The sequence below is a fragment of the Aptenodytes forsteri genome, unplaced genomic scaffold (assembly GCF_000699145.1).
Source record: "Aptenodytes forsteri isolate BGI_AS27 unplaced genomic scaffold, ASM69914v1 Scaffold2256, whole genome shotgun sequence".
In the NCBI taxonomy this organism is placed as follows: Eukaryota; Metazoa; Chordata; class Aves; order Sphenisciformes; family Spheniscidae; genus Aptenodytes; species Aptenodytes forsteri.
The window spans coordinates 1-16,490 of NW_008794852.1; the positions used below are offsets into that span (position 1 = coordinate 1).

Genomic DNA, 16,490 nt, shown 5'->3' on the forward strand with positions numbered 1-16,490 from the left:
TTTGCAAGGAAGGCAACATACTCCTGTGTCAGTGTGCAGGGCCTCATCTGCACTAGGCAATCTGCTGAGAAAGGGCACCACACAGGTGCTTGGAAGCATGTGACTATCGAAAGGCTAAGATGAGGAATCAATGGCCCTGCCAACTCCACCGCACACCTAGTAGAGCAGCCTAAAGAGAGCCACTGCAGCACTTCTTTTGACAGCTGTGATCTGGCTGGACCTTCATAGTGCAGGTACCAGGAGAGGCCCAGGGCTCTGGATCACCCTCACTCATCCTAGGATGACCATGAGATCCAGCCTCCACAGATGGGGACCTCCTAGACTCTTAGGCCAGCAAGGGCGACAGAGAAAGCCCTTTACAGCCTAAACTGTAGACAAGTCATTCCCATGGTCTACCTTTATGCTGGCTCAAAACACACAAGTAACCACAATATTCTTCCCCATGAAGTGGATGTGAAAAAGGCATGGTGAACCCAAGCAAAGCCCACCTAGACCTTCACTGTTCAAACACAAAAGAAGAGCAGGGCTACAGTGGGAAGAAGAAATCCTGCCCCTCGTCTCCCTCGTCTGCCTCTCCTGTCCTGAGGTCTCCTCTTGCAGAGGAAGCCTGGGGCTGGGGCGAGAGCAATCACGCATCAGCTTCCCCTTTCCCTCTGGGACATGTCAGCAGGATCAGCTCCCTGGGAGACATGGCTGCTGTGAGAGGCAGGGTCAGTCACTAGCACACACTTGAAACACAGGCTGTCTCTCCCTCAGTGAGTAGAGCGGCATGATAGGAGATCAGTGGGGCAGAACAGCAAGTGCTGAGCACCTGGCACCTGGACTAAATGGGTTTCAGGGGGAAAGGGTGGGAGTCCCAGGAGCTGAGTGCCTGTCTGAGGCACATTAGATGTGCCCCTGGAGCACACCTGTCACGCAAACCAAAGTGTAGGACAAGAGGGAGATTTGCCTCAATAGCATTTTCCTGTTTGACACTAAGCACTAATGAAGACATGCTCAGAGACTCCCTGTGGAATTAATGCGGATTGCACCATGGCAGCATGTGGGGACCCCAGGTGAGGAAGGGGCTGGGTGACACCCACCCCCAAAGACGCTGCCCCTGTCCCAAAGGGGACGGTCCAGTCTGGGAGTCTCTGGGCAGCCGAGGCTGCAGGCACAGAAGTGCCCTCTGGCTGCAGTGCCCTAAAATCCTCTCCTTCCTCTGCCTGACAGGGCTGAAGTCTTTCCTCTACTTCTGCCCCGGCCTGTGGCAATGAGCTCTCCTCAACTGCAAGAGGAGGGGGCTTTGGAAGGCCAAGAACAGATACTTGCCTTGTTTAGGTCAGCTGCGCTTCATGCCCTTGGCTCTACGGATCCCCTCTCCAAGGAGGAGTCTGTGGCCAGAATGTGACATTTCCTTCATGATACAGCTACTGAGAGGGTAACAGGCTGTCTGAGCATGAGCCTGCCAGAGGCCTGGGTCTCCAGGGCCAAAGGTCTATGGGATAAAATCCACAATGGTCAGTAAAGAGCACTTGGGCATCCCGTCCTGGGATCTCTGTTGGTTTTTAAAGCAGGGGTATTCAGTGCCACATTTGGGAACCGCACCATATAGCTGCCATATGAGGTGCCATTTTAACCACACTGACTATCATGACTACCTACTGTGGTTACCTCGTATAGCTGTTATATTGTAGACTTAAGGGCCTGAGAGCTTGTGGGAGAGGGGCATCCAAGCCCCTCTTGGGATTGGAAGCATGTGAAGGCAGGGTGAAATAGGATCAGAATTAGAAGTAGCTCTGGGAAATGGGAGAAATTATCTCAATTTTTGAGATGGAAATTTAATGAAGAGAAACAAAGTACTTTTGGGAAGATTAGATGAGAGACAAATGCATGGTTTATGGCTGTTGAACTAAGGAGGAAAGGAATTGGGGATTGTAACATATCACAAGTTAACACTGAAAAAAAGGACATTTTGATATTTTTGAAGGTTTCTAGGCAATTTTTTGGCTGTATTGGTGTTTGGATGTTATTGTTGCAGACCTAGAAACTTTCTGTAATAGGAAATAATTCACATTTCAGTGGGTTGGATTGGTAATTATGTGAATAAGAAAAACAGTACCTTTAATTTGGAAAATATATTTTGAACAAAATAAAATCATAAAAATATTTACCATAGATTAGAAATACCTTAAATATATGATCTGCCTTACTTGCAAATTATCATATTCCTTAGGATTTTAAACTCTCATCACTCTTATAGGATGTTTTATTGCGCAGGGTTTTTTTAGGATCCTTGCAATTTGCTGTAATTTTCAATCTGAACTAATCATCTCAGTCAAGTTGTGCTCTTCCTAAAGCCATCTTTAGATAGATTATTCTAGCCCTACATATTGTCCTGTGCTTGAATTACAGTGCAGCTTTATTGAGGATCCAATATATTACATTATTAAGACACATGTAGAACACTGGTGAGAAACTAAAGTTTTCTTTTTCTTGACTTGTGATTATCTACTATGTGTGGAGGTCAGGGGTTGCTTTGCACTGATGCACTATTTTTAGAGTTAAGCTGTCATCTGATCAGTACTAGTGCAAAGGTCCTGAAAAAAATGTTGGTCCATAATGGCCATAAAGAAAGACCTCTCAGAGAAAAGTTTAAAATAGACACAGTTAGTGGGCTCAAATAGGGCTTCTGTCCCATATGGATGGCAGGGGATTGTCAGGGGATCTCTGGAGCACAAAAGCAGTGTTCCAGTAATAGCAGCACAAATGGCTGAAAACATTTCCCGTCAGAAACTCTTTGTTAGTGAAGTAAAATTCAACAGTTAACACTGTGAGCTCCTCATCACACCCCAGGCAAGGAGGAAATCACCTAGCACCTAAGCTTTGCTGCTCAGGTGTCATGACAGTGCTCTTACACCCCCCACAGAATAGGCATCCCCCCAGCCCCACCATGCCAGTAACACAGCCCCAACATCAGCAGGGTACTGCTGGGAGAAATACAGTTTAGCACACGTGAAGGCTTTGGAATTGGAGCCCAAAGACATAAAGTCGAACCTTAGTTAACATGTGAGTCGGACAGCAGCGTGGGGTCATGGGATGGCTCTTCTCTGAGAGCCTACAAGGCACCCTGCTTCAGGAATATATGGCCAACTGGAGGGATTTCTCAGGGAGCTGGAGACTGGTCTGTGCTGCCTGACATGGCAGTGACCAAATGAAGTGGTCATTGCACTTTTAGCTAATTAGGCTAATATTAAAATAGGCTAATTTTGCATGAACACCAATATATCCTGTCCTCCAGTGAGAGGTGTTATGTTATTATTCTCCAAACTGAAAACAAGTTTTGAGAATCCTTTTTTTTCAATGTAAATAATGAATATGGGAATTACCAATAGAAAACATCTCACATGATATCAATACTGCAAACTCTTTCTGCACTTAAGAATGCCTTGTGTAATTTAAGCAGTTTTAGTGTTCAGAAGTCTTTCTTGTTTTATGAAGAAAGCAGGTAAAAATTTTGGATAAAATTGTAACATTCACTTAAAGCAACAAAAAGCTAGTTGTGAAAATATAAACAAATCTATCTCCATAGTGTAGCCTCTCCCTGCTTCTCTCACAGGTGTACTGTCAACAGAGAAACAAGCCAATTAATCAAGTGTCTGGTAATTTTAGTTTATATTGCTGTCCTCATTTCTTCTCCTTTCATGTCATCCTCCAACTCCTTTTGCCTTCTCCTTCCCCTTCCATTGCCGTCAGAGCCTGTCCACCCCACTCACCTGTTCTGTAACTGAAGCTGTTCGGCTGCTTTGGCGTCTGATGGAAAGGGCATCCTGAATGTCACCTCCTCGGCCAGGACCTACAGCTCACATATCTTTCTCTGACATTTGCTGCGGAGATAGGAGGAATTTGAGTAACCATAGAAATCTCATGCACACTCAAGAGCTGTTCCTCTTTAAATCTAAAAGTGCTATGTGTTAACTGTCTCTAATCTCTAGCTGATTTTGCCCTCCCTCTTCACTTTTCTTTGCAAGACTGTTACTTTTACTCAGTGGCAGCTACTTAGGTGTCATCAGAGCAAAGTAAAGACATTTCTGGGTTTAAAATCTACTGTTGAAACTTCCCAAGTAAAAGTCGCTTCTTTTTTCTCTGCTGTGAGGTCAAATAATAACTGTATCAAGCATTGCAGAAATTAGTCTCCAAACAAAGGAACAGGATCAGAAGATAGCAAGGCCATCTCAGTCCATTCATAGCTAGCCTGAGATACAAGTAGGTTCTGAACAGCAACAGACACAAAGGTGAGCTCACTTGTGTTTTGTCTTTGCAATAGCCAAACCAGTAACTGGCCCAACGTACCTTACATATTACCAGGTTAGTTAGTCTTTTATTTCTTAGGTTCATCACTGGCTTTTCCCTAGAGATAATCCTCAACTTCTTTGCTACTCCATCCTTTTTAGCACTGCTCATCTGGGATGATAGTTCAAATCCCTGAAGGACGTGTCTTACCCAGATAAACGACGAACAATTACCCAGACTAGATACGCTATGCCAGGAACAGAGAAAGCGCTCACTATATTCCATTTAATTCAACAGAACGCCCACCTTTTAGTAGAATAAAAAGAACTTTTTATGTGAAAAGTGTCCTTACCATCTCCAGCATCCAGTGCCCAGCCACATCTTAGCAGAAGTGTCAGAATGAGAAGCTTTGCACCAGAGAATTAGTGTTCCGGCATTTCTCCTTGTCTCATGCCAGCATTCCTGAGAGGTCTTATTTTACCCAGGGATCTTCAGTATGAGGCTACACATTCCTTATCAGTCTGCTCATTAAGGATCCAGAGGCACAAAGAACCCTCTTGGCATGTTTTATAAATATTAACAGCATAGCTGAGAACAGCATTTGCAAGCTGCAAATCCCATCAGGAATTTTCTTCAAGATTAGTGTAAAAACTAACACTAAGCAGTAAAAAATACTGAATATCTTTCCTTTTTAACAAGAAACTTGGGTGTTTATCTTTGTGTTTTGTAAGCAATTCAGCATTATGAGACAACATATTTTGTTGCATGTTGATAGTTTGATTCCTTTAGCTAAAGACTTGTCATATCCTAGCACTCTCATTCCCAAGATAAATTATTCCAGTAACCCTCTGGGTGTTAAGTCCATTTCCTAAATCCATGTGTTAAATAACCTATTTTGGCAACAAGAAGAAATGTGTATGTATTCCAGCTGTAGCATTTGGATTAGTTATTTTTCTGGGTTCAGTCTACTGAAACTAAGCTATTTCTATAACCAGTATGGAGAGAATGATTTAAAACATTCAAATCTTGAGAGTTTTTGCTTTACTTACATAGAGAGGCTTTAGATCTGAAAGTGCTTGGGACACAAAGGAATTGTATAGAAAGTTTGGAGAAAGGGTATTTTGTGCTATGAAGTATGGATTTCTCAAGGAAACTTCTCATACATCTCATCTCAATCTATTCACACATCACCTGGAAATCACTTGATTTTCTGGACAGATGAACAGTATTTTGTCAAGAGCCAGTGACCGAACCCTGTGTTTTACCCTGTTCACAGAAGAGAATGAAACATTAGTTGATCTGCGGAGAACTCCTGGACTATCCACCTTTAGAGGAAGTGTGATCCCGAGTAAAGCAAGAGGGATGTGTAAAATTTAACTCCAGGATCTCTGGTCATAATGGAAGCTGATCATCCCTCTGTGTAGAACAGAACAGTACTGTATGCTTTTGTCTTGCTATTTATTGAAAGCATTCTTAGTTAATGTCTTACACTGAATCCTAGGCCTCTTGTTTCCTTCAGTGGAAATCAAATAACCTTCTCAAGTGGTAAGTTCCTGCCTAACAGAACTGCAGTGCAGGATGGCCACTTTGGGGTCTAAAAATAATCATAGGATATGATGAAGAAAGAACAACAGATGATGTTTCAGTTAGATGTCTTTGAAAGGTCTCACAGAGAGTGAATAGCCTAAAGGTTTTACTTATGAAGTCTGATTGTACTGCCCACTTTTGTGTTTGATTTCTGGAGGCTACAGGCTGTATGTGACTATAATGTATTGCCAAAAACTTGGAACTGATGAAATATCAGGATGCCCATTGAAAAGCTGATATATTGCTATCCTCAGCTTAACAATAGGTTTTGATTAGTTCTCTTCAACCCTGCAATCAATGGAATGGTATTTTGTTAAAAGTCTGTGGCTGGGGAGGAGATGGGAAAACCTTGCCCTGCCTGCCTCACTGTGGGTCGGGTGAAGTCTTCTGAAGGGAATACTGGACCTTGCTGATAGGAGTTAAACAGGACAGGAAGGTGAGAGGTAACTTCCAGAGTGAAGGGGAGAACAGAGATGCAAGAAAGACATCTGAACATAGGGGCCTGCAGCAGACTGCTCAGAATAGCAGGGAACAGGCACACAGTCAGGTCTCAAAAGTACCAGCTAGAAGGATGTCCAGCAGACTGGAAAGGTTTCCAGAGCTTGCTGAACCCAGACAACTAAAAATTCCAGAGCTGAAGCCAATACTGGAGAAGAGGACCTGCTCCAGAGGGACAGAAAGGGCAGGGAGAATTTTTTATTGTACGCTTTCTTACTCTGATTTTTTTTCTAACTTTTTTTTTTTTTTTTATGAAAGACCTCGGCCTCTCATCTGTAACTGTTGGCCTAACCAGGTTCTTCTTCCAGCTCCCAGGTCCTTTCTCTTCTGAGGGTAGCAGAGGTTCTGTCAGAGGTACTCTGACACTTCAGCAAAACTTAAAAGTTATTATTTGATTATACTGTTTTAGTAAAAGGGACAAGATACAGTCATAAATTTATGCTGACATGTCTAGGGAAGAACTGCAGTTAGCCTGTGAAAAGAAGCAACATCCTAACATGAAAGGCATCAGTAAAGATCAGCTGTTACAATTTTTTAGTGATAAACTTTCCAGTGTTGTTTTCCATAAGCATATATTAGAACACTAATATATTTCAAGCACTCTTAGCAAAGGAATTTAACAGTATTAGACACAGACCTTATACTTACTGTGTACTTCTGCTATGGAAACCTAGCTGTTTCCTGCGATGGGCACATGTGAATAGTATGAGTACGAAATACGGGTGTCCAGTGACACCACAGGCAGTCCAGACACAGCTCCTTCTCTAACATGGCTCTCCAGAGGAGAAGTGGGGAGGGGATGAATTGTGAGCTGCCAATCGACAGTGCCCCATGCTGTTCGGAAGACAGGGCTGTTCTGGCATTGCTTCACCCAGATCTGCCATTCAAGTCCACTGTGGGAAGATGAAGGGATGTAGGATTTCTGTCGTGTGTCAGCAGGAACCAGGCCTAAATCAAACTGTTTGGAGTGAGAGGAGAGGAAGTTACTCCTTGGGAGCAAAGAGCTGGGCAGGCAAAATGCCTTTTTCCCTTCATTATGCTCTACCTCAGCTTTTCCACTCCTTCCTCTGTCTGGATCTGATGCCTTCCTACCCAGTCAGGCAGGTCTGTTGTCCCTAGGGACAGCTGTCACCTGCAATGAACATCTGCAGGGGAGGTCTTCTTTGATATAGATGTCCCAACATCACACTTGAAGCCATCTTGGAGCCCTAGAGCTGCACCTGAGTAGCCCAGTGCAGAAGGCAGCCACTTGCACCTTCAGCAGGATTTTCTGGAAATTGTGTTATTCTGATAGTGGCAGCTTTTTTTGTTGAAAACAGTGTGATGAGATGTTTCTTACTGACTTCTGCTTGACATTTCCAACCACACAAAGTGTATGACAGCCTTCCACACACACACTGTCTGAATATGATTCTGTTTGTATACATATAGGACAATGAATGTAGCTATGGCCCGTTAAGAAAGCATCACTGGCTGCATTTGCTCTGCAGAAAGCTCTTGCGCCCTAGCCTTTCAGTGAGGGAGTCACAGAGAAACATTGAAATGAGAAAATGTTATGCAGAAAGCCAGTGGAAAAATGACATTTCACAGAAAGACAGACTGAGTTTCAGCAAGGATTTCTCATTTCCCTGAACTGCTTTTTGACTTCATTGCAATGAAGTTAGGTGCCAGGACAAGTTCTCACCAGGTGGGACTGCACAGACTGCACTGCACTCCCACATGTCATTAATACAGAACACACTGCACTCTGAAGCGTTGTGTGTGTAAGAAGTGTGAGACTGCAGCAGTCTTGCAAATCCACATGAAAGGGGACAGGATTTCATCACGATTCTCAACTTTCATCTCCAAAGGACACAGCTTCTCTTGGGATTTTTGCTTTATGAGACTGAAAAACAAATGTTAAAGAGAAGTGTTAATCAGCAATTAAAGAACACACCGCTCTATTCTGAAATGAATGATGCTGTAATGAGTTTGCCTCTTGGATTCCTATAGGTGTGACAGATGACATTAGCTCAAGCCCTTTCCATTCCAGCAAAACCATTGCTGCATCACCTCCTCATATACAACACACCCACATCACTGCATCTTCTCTCTCCACTGCCTGTCCCTCCATAGAGGGTCCCCACGCATTTCTTCTTCCTCTCTTTACATCCCCTATCCTGCATTACCCCATCTCAGTTTCCCCACTGAGCAGTGCCTCTCATTCTTCTTGCCCTCACTCACCTGACCACAACCTGTCCTTGGTAGGATGTCCGTTGAACTGCACGCCAGCCCCTTCCCTGCCCACACACAGGGTGGGACAGGCACACATGCACTGCACCTCTGCTCTCCCAGCTGCACATGTGCTTAGTTCATGTAGGCCCATGGTGTGTCAGAGAGCAGCACATCCGTGCAGACATTCCTGGTCCTCCCAGGCCCTGGGCACCTCCCAGTTCCTGGTCAGGGTATCAGGGACCCCGATCACCTGAGGAGGAGCAGCTGAAGTGACCAGGCACAGGAGATGCTGCTATCTGAGTAGGCACCTGAGCCTGCTCTCCAGGCCATTGACTCACAGGAGGAGGTTTCCTACCGGAGCAGAACCTGAGCAGCTCTGAGCTCTCTCCAGCCTCCCAGGGCTCACTAGCAGGGGTTGTTTGTTTTATCCTGTGAGCTTCACGCTGAGAGGGAGATAAGTAGGTCACTTGGAGTCATGCTTTTAATCTTCATCTAGTGGCAGTAGTAATGTACTTATCTATACCCAATTTCACCCTGCAATGCATCTTGTTATCCCCCTGAATCTCTTTCTACCTGCATCTTTCCCATGCCATGCCACTGTGTAAGCAGTAAGATCTTGCAAGGCATAGATCAGGACATGTTCATCATATAAGTACAACCAGTTTTATGTTGGAATCTACTAATGCTTATTGACTTGAATGAATTCTCTCCAAAGATACAGTCAGTAAGAAATAAATGGCATAGCAGCCAATCTTCAGGAAAAGTTACATGACAGAACTCGGGAGTCACAATTTCTCAGTACAAGGCATGATGCTACCTAACTTTTGGAGGTTCCTTTATGACTGGAGTGAATCTATAAACTAGAACTTCCTAATCTACTTCCTACTGAGCGGACACCCTAGTAGATAAACAAATCTCCCCAAGACATGTCTGAAATTGTTGGGACTGTACTGGGAAACCTAGTGAAGAAGTGGAAGCTAATGAGACTGCCAGAGGTATTTGATGAGCATATAAAAATTATATATTGCACAGAATTTCACTGCTGCACCATAATGAAAGAAGAAATGAGACCTCACAATATACTCTCTACTGTACTGGTATTCATCGGCTGCCACAGGGCAACCTGTTTATAGTAAGATTTAACCTAGAGAAGATGCAAAGACCTTCCTAGCTGAATGTAAGAAATCAACAGTGTTCCTCTTCAATCACTTCTTTCAAGTTGTAAAACAGAATGGATGAGTACTATTTAAAGATCTGGGGCCTGTGATCACTCTTTTCCTAGGTTTATTTTTGGCAGGAGGTTCTGACACCTGAACAAGGGCCATGAGGTTTCTTCCACTAATGATCACATTGAAACTCATGGATAAAAGTAATGAAGAACATATCACACTTGCAGGCTGTGAAATTTCCTTCCACACTGGAATGTTATAAATGCGAGTCTCCAGTTCACAATGCAAATCTAATAGTAAAACTCGTTATGAGATTCTGCCTGGCTGTAGGCTGGAAATCTGTGTCTATGTACATATTTTCACTTTGACTGTGATGTGTTGCTGAATATTGTCTCTCTCTCTGTCTGCTAACACAGAGCCTGATGGAGGAGAAGTCATATTTTAAGGACTGGCAGAGAGTAAGGCAGCTGCCTGATCTCTTTCTCAAGATGGTTCTATTTTCAGCATGCCTGAGTTTCTCCTTCTCCATTGGAAATGTCAGCACTCCAGCACCTTGCCCACGCTGCATTGCTGAGCAGGACATTCTGTATCCAGGGACTGCTCTCAGTCTGCCTCTTTTCTTCTTGATTGTGCTGTGCTTTGCTTTCAGGTGCAGTGGAGTCCAGCCTTGCAGAGACAATAACAGGACTGGGAGAAAGTTAGTGGTGGGCAGGATCTATTTAATTTTTCTTTTTGCATTAAGGCATTGTTGCTCCTTTCAGCAGATCCTTTACCAAGAGCTAGCATTCAAATAGCTGCCCTTCATGATATACTGTAAATATTTCAGAAAGACAGCAAAGCAAATACTTGTGTAGCCAAGAAGCTTTTCACAAACACTCATATGAGTGGCTAGATGATTAAACACTATGATTTTCTTTGCAGGAGTTTCCTGTCCTATGGAACATGGGCTTTCAAGGATAGGCTGCCTGCAAGCTTTCATTAATATCATTATTAGTCTCTAGAAAGAACCGTTAGAGGATATGGTTACAAATGATAATCATACACAGACATTCTCACTGGCAAAGACGCAATGAACTTTTTTCCTCTTAGTCTCTTTTACATGTATTGTCTTCTGATCTCTTTTCCTTTTGCAACATCTTCAAATCTAATCCAAGTGGCAAAGGTCTTTCCCTTCTAAACCTGTACTGGGAATTCATGCCTATCTTGTGATCAACATCACATGCTCTGTCACAGCTGCCATCGCTATCAATCATTTTTTCTTACTTAAAATATATGCATTTTAATAGCATCTGTAGAAAAGCAGGGAATTTTTGGTTGATGAGAATTGGAAATGTATGATATTACAGTTTTCAAATGAAATGTTGAATGTTAAATATGTCTTATTTTTCTTCACACTTAGCAAAAAGTTTTAATTCTTGTTGGCTCCAGCAGGACTTACTGAATTTACTGTCATTCATTTTATTGGCACTGAATTGTTTAATGCCAAGCACTGAGCAGTTTACTGTTCAACCCTTTTGAACACCTATATCCTTGATGGGCCTGATAAATTAGCAATCACCTTAATTGTACAACCCACCTAACAGAAAAACAGACAAGTGCACTAGATGTAGTCTGTAAGGACAGCTCAAAGGTGGGTACACTTTTGAAGAAACTTTGTAATTAGAATTTTAAGGAAAGAGACAAAACCCTAAGTCTGCAACCACATGATGAATTTTGCTAACTTTTAGGAATCTCCTTAAATGTGATTTAATACTAATTTCTTGCCATGATGTTTTAAACTCTCAGTTATAAAGCAAAGCTTGAGAGAACAAATAGTAAAATGAGCTCAGCTGAAAGTTGAGCTCCCACTTAACAACAGCTTGTTCCTTTTTGACCACTACTCTGCACCCATATGTACAATGCACACTACTAGCAATTGGTTCCAGAGACTTCTGTCGATGTAGGACCTATGAAGGTTCTTAAACACTTTATTTTAACACCTTTCTAGATCTGCTTATGAGGGTAGTCCATTTACTAGATGGACACATCTAAGCCAGCCCAGCTCTTGTGGAAATCTTCCAGGGCTCCCATGCAAGCAAGGTTCCTTTGTTTCCTAATCAGACGATTATAGGCCTTGTTTGCCTGTGAGGGTGGAGTTCACCACCTGTAATCCCAGAGCAAGGAAAACAGACAGGAAATATCCACTTTTTGGGGTATGTGTCAGGAACACAATATCTCAGTGAATTCCTGAAAATTTCTGTCAAGACACAGATGAAAGGGCTGAAGAATTTGCAGACGTGTTCATATCAAATCATTCAAGCAGATGTCAGATGCCCTTACACCACTCTATGTCTGGTTAGTTCCTTAGTCTTATGCTGAAGTTACAGCCATCTCACTCAATGCACGTTCAACTTCTAATGCTCATGATAAGTTTAAACCACAAATCAAATGGATTTTTTTTTTTTTTTCAGCACCTAGTTGCCAGACAATTTAGATGCACACAGTGTGAAGTTCCCACAGGACGCAAAATAGCAACTGTGATCCATGAGTCTTCTGCTCACAACCAGCTACAATCCCTGGAAATATGCTCTTACATACTAGTAATTGTTCCAACACTGCTCAAGTCCTTCCTGCAGGAGATAAGAGACATTCTCCTTGCTTGTAGAGGGACTGAAAAGGATCTTTCTACATGCCTCCTTTCTTCCTCAGTAATACTTCTTAGATATTTTTAGAGCAAAAACTCACATTAAAAAAACCCAAACTCATTTCAATTGAGTTTTCCGCCTCTGGCATGCATGTATCCATTTTCAATTATTCTTCTTTTGCTGATTATCTCCTATCTAGGCAAAACATGGACAGTCTTGCTCTCTTCATTTTAAGTAAAAAATGCATAGTGAAACCCTCATAACCATACTTTATAGAGAATGAGATTAAGCTCACTCATAAAGAAGAAACACTACTTCTTTTCAGGAAACTTAGGAACCAAGCTGTATGTCTGCAAATTCCGAACTGTCTGCTTGGAACTCTGATATACTACCTTATTTTAGGGCTAGCCTTTCTGAACTTCTTCTGCAAGCTAAGGCAGGATGTGAAAGTAACAACATTAATTGGTCCAAGTTGTAGTACTGTCAGTAACGGAGTCGATGTCTCCAAAAGGCTACTGAAGGTTTTGGATCTGCTTATGCACAGCTCCAGGAAAGCGAACGATGAAGTCTCAGCACTCCCCATTTGACAGCTTGGATTTTAAAACATGTCTGTTCATTCTCTGTGGGCTACTCCGCTTAACCAAGTAGACCAAGTTAGTTGCATGGTCCTTCCTTTTAGTCCTGTAGAGATATTAGTGCCTGTTATCTTATACTGTCTTTGGTACTTCATAGCCCTACTGACTAGCTGATCTAAAAACTCCGTTTGATGACCAACTGTGTTGTTCAGGCAGTGGGGGAGGAGTTATGGAGATGGGCAAGTGAGGAATAATTCCTCTTCTTCCATTTTATGGGCTGTCTCATATAGGAAATGTTACCACTGTCTGAGTGTAAGAGCACTTTCAAAAAATATTTTAGTTTCTAACACTGGGCTTGTGTGGGCAGGCAGGTGCTACACCCAAGCCCTCCATCTTAAAAGCACTGCTGAGTGACTGTCAACACCTGGAGACACCACAACTCACTGTCCGCTTCCCTTTCAAACTAGACCTTCCCATAGACTGGATGCCCAGAGCTGCCTGGCCATGTGCCTCACTCCTGCCTGTTACAGAGCTGGGCCCACGTCCTAGACAACACAACAGCAAAAACCCAGAAGAGCTCTACTGAGAAGACTGGCTTTCTCATTGACCACTGGGAAGTCAAAGATTTTCAGTCCCCAACCTGAGGGAAGAAAACCCCCAGCTTTTACGCCCTGGGAAAGGCCTCAGCCATCCCTTGCTCTCCTTGCATGGTCTTCTTAACCCCGGGTTCTGAGCTGCCAAGACCTTTCTGTCCCCTCCTCAGTCAGGACTGATAGCCACTGGGCTGCTGGACACCACGTGGCACCCCAGCACCCCAGGGACTCAGCTGCAAGAGCCCCTCAGAGTAACGCCTGCTGGCCCCATGCTGGGGAGTACAGTTGCGCTCTGGGTCCCGCTGGAGGGAGGTGCCCCTGCCAGGACCCCGTGGTGCCTGCTCCCCAGAGAGACAGGACTTCAGATGCACCCCTGTGCTCACCATTTCCCACTGGCTGGCTCTGGGCTCCTCCTGGGCAGGGTACAGGGTGTTTCCATCAGCCTCCCCATGCCCTGAGCATGGAGCTCCGCAGTGAGCTCTGGATTTGGGCTCCAACAAAGTGAGCACTGCAGTGCTGCAGCCCTCCTTGGAATGGGCTTTACAAGCACAGGACATTGCCTGATGCTGGATATTACATCAGATCCATGCACTGTTTTTCTAACTTTGCCCATGTGTTATCCACTGAGCTCTTTTAATAACCAAAATGCCAATGACCAGGGGAAGAATGTGTTTAAATCTCACAGGATTTAAAGCAGCTCAAGTAAGAGTTGTTACATATTTCCTCTGGCTGTACTCTGTAAATCAGGAATTTAATCTTTTTGCTCAGCTGAAAACACTTCCTTTTTTACAGACATGGGGATGCTGTGATTTTTAGCTGTTAAAATCAGAAGGCACCTTTTGTTCTCGTATGTTATATAGTAGATGCGCCAACAATTTGCAACTCCTTGTTCATTATTAGGGACATGCAGGATGTCTTTAGATACCTCACCTTTCTGGGAAATTTAATATTCTTTAAATATAATATCTTTTAAATATAATATACCTTTATATTTGTCTTTATAATATCTTTATATCCATCAGCATCTGTATTTATCTCAAGACCCTGGAAATCACCTCAAGCACTCTATACATGAGCTGTATTTCAAGAGTTGATATATTGTCCCTGCAGGAATCTGAGCTACCATAGGTTTCTGGTTTTCTATTTTCAAGAAAAACACCTTGGTGTTAGTCACAATGAGTTGTAGGTTTTGGTGTACTGTTATTTTTCAAGTATGTCTTTATAAACCTCACAGCATCATGTGAAGAAGATAAATGCTACTACTTGCATTGTATAGTTTGAATTGTTGCAGCACTGTGAAACAATCTATCTTGGATGGATCAGAAGATCACCCAGAAATATGTCGGCATAATCCGTAAGTCCTGCATCCAAGTTCTCTAAATGCCTTAACTGATCGAGATTCCCCCCTTAATTCTCTTGTCAAATTATTTATAGTAGATATAGCCACATAGTTGGTAAGATATAAAAAATTTCTAATTATATCTACTCAAATCAAATGACAATTATGTCTTTAGGTAAGTCTGCCAAACAAGGTTGGCAACAAGTCTGTCAACCAAAGAAGGTTGGCCAAAAATGTTTTGACCGAAGAAAGAGGAAGAATCCAGAGCATCTGCATACCAGGCTCTATAAAATCTCCTTGGGACTATTTTGCCCTGCTCTCACTCAAAGTTTCAAGGTAAGTGTATGGGTTCTGTAGGATTGCAGAGACTGAGCAATTTCTCTTTATCTTGCATGTCTCGCTTCATTCTGACTGCTTCTGATAACCAGAAGGGAGGGCTTGCTTCTGGTAGCTGAAATTTTCAATCTGCTTTCCATGGCATCTTTTTATTTCCAATTTAAAATTTATCTCTGGAATACTATGGAACATAAGAAGAAATTTACCAACTTGTTAATATACTAGTGACTGACTTAGAACCTCTGATGTCATGACAGGCAACATCCTAAGTTATTAACTGTTAGTCCAATTACCTTGAGGTAATTTTATTATATTCATTCCCCATTTTTCGTATTCATACCTGTTGCAGAAAAGATTGGACTGAGCCTGAAAGTAAGTAAATTCACTTTTGACAGATCATGGACAATGAAAGGACTTCTTGGAGACTCATTGCTGATAATTAAGGGCAACAGAAGAGAGCGATTTGCTTTAGGTTTAGTTCTTCATTATACCAATAGTAAAATGGCAAAACACGCACCAGAATGATAATATTACAAAATTATAATCCATATTAAAAAATCTGTTCATAGTTAGAAGACTAAAATTATTTAGAATGCTGTGTCATTCTCAAGTGGGATGTAAGTACTTAGATGTTCAAATCAAAAATAGCTTTCAAAAGGTGTTATTGAAAATGACATACTAGTTTAAATACTGGAAAGATAGAAACTGTACGAGATTTCATCACTGGCACAGAAAACTATTGTCTACCTGAGGGAAAGTGTCTTCTTTCCCCCTCAGAGTCTTCTGCTGACGTGTCTTCAGTAACGTGTAGACATGACTTCTCCGGATGCTGAGATGGCTGCCTTTGGGGAGGCAGCTCCTTATCTCCGAAAGTCAGAAAAGGAGAGAATTGAGGCCCAGAACAAACCTTTTGATGCCAAGACATCCGTCTTTGTGGCCCATCCTAAGGAATCCTTTGTGAAAGGGACAATCCAGAGCAAAGAATCAGGGAAGGTCACTGTCCAGAGTGAAGCTGGAGAGGTGAGCAAAATGCAAGACTTGAGAACATAACTTAATTCCCACTCTGGGCTTTTAGCTGACATGTATCAGTCTCTCTTCCTTGGCAGACCCTGACTGTGAAGGATGATCAGGTCTTCCCCATGAACCCTCCCAAGTATGATAAAGTTGAGGACATGGCCATGATGACCCACCTCCACGAACCCGCTGTGCTGTACAACCTCAAAGAGCGTTATGCAACCTGGATGATTTATGTAAGTACCAGCAGCAGTCTTCCTTTGGGTAGC

General features: G+C 42.8%; 1 protein-coding gene across 1 annotated transcript in view; it reads left to right on the forward strand.

The window, feature by feature from the left end:
* Positions 1 to 15,965: 15,965 nt before the first annotated feature.
* LOC103895028 (myosin heavy chain, skeletal muscle, adult) overlaps positions 15,966 to 16,490 on the forward strand; it is a gene marked incomplete at its 3' end in the record, with an annotated part of 7,346 nt that continues 6,821 nt past the window's right edge. The window contains exons 1-2 of the mRNA XM_019470814.1: positions 15,966 to 16,227; positions 16,314 to 16,490. The exon at positions 16,314 to 16,490 is cut by the window's right edge and continues 172 nt beyond it. Of these exons, the coding sequence (XP_019326359.1) occupies positions 16,021 to 16,227; positions 16,314 to 16,490 (384 nt within the window). The remainder of the gene's footprint in view (positions 16,228 to 16,313) is intronic.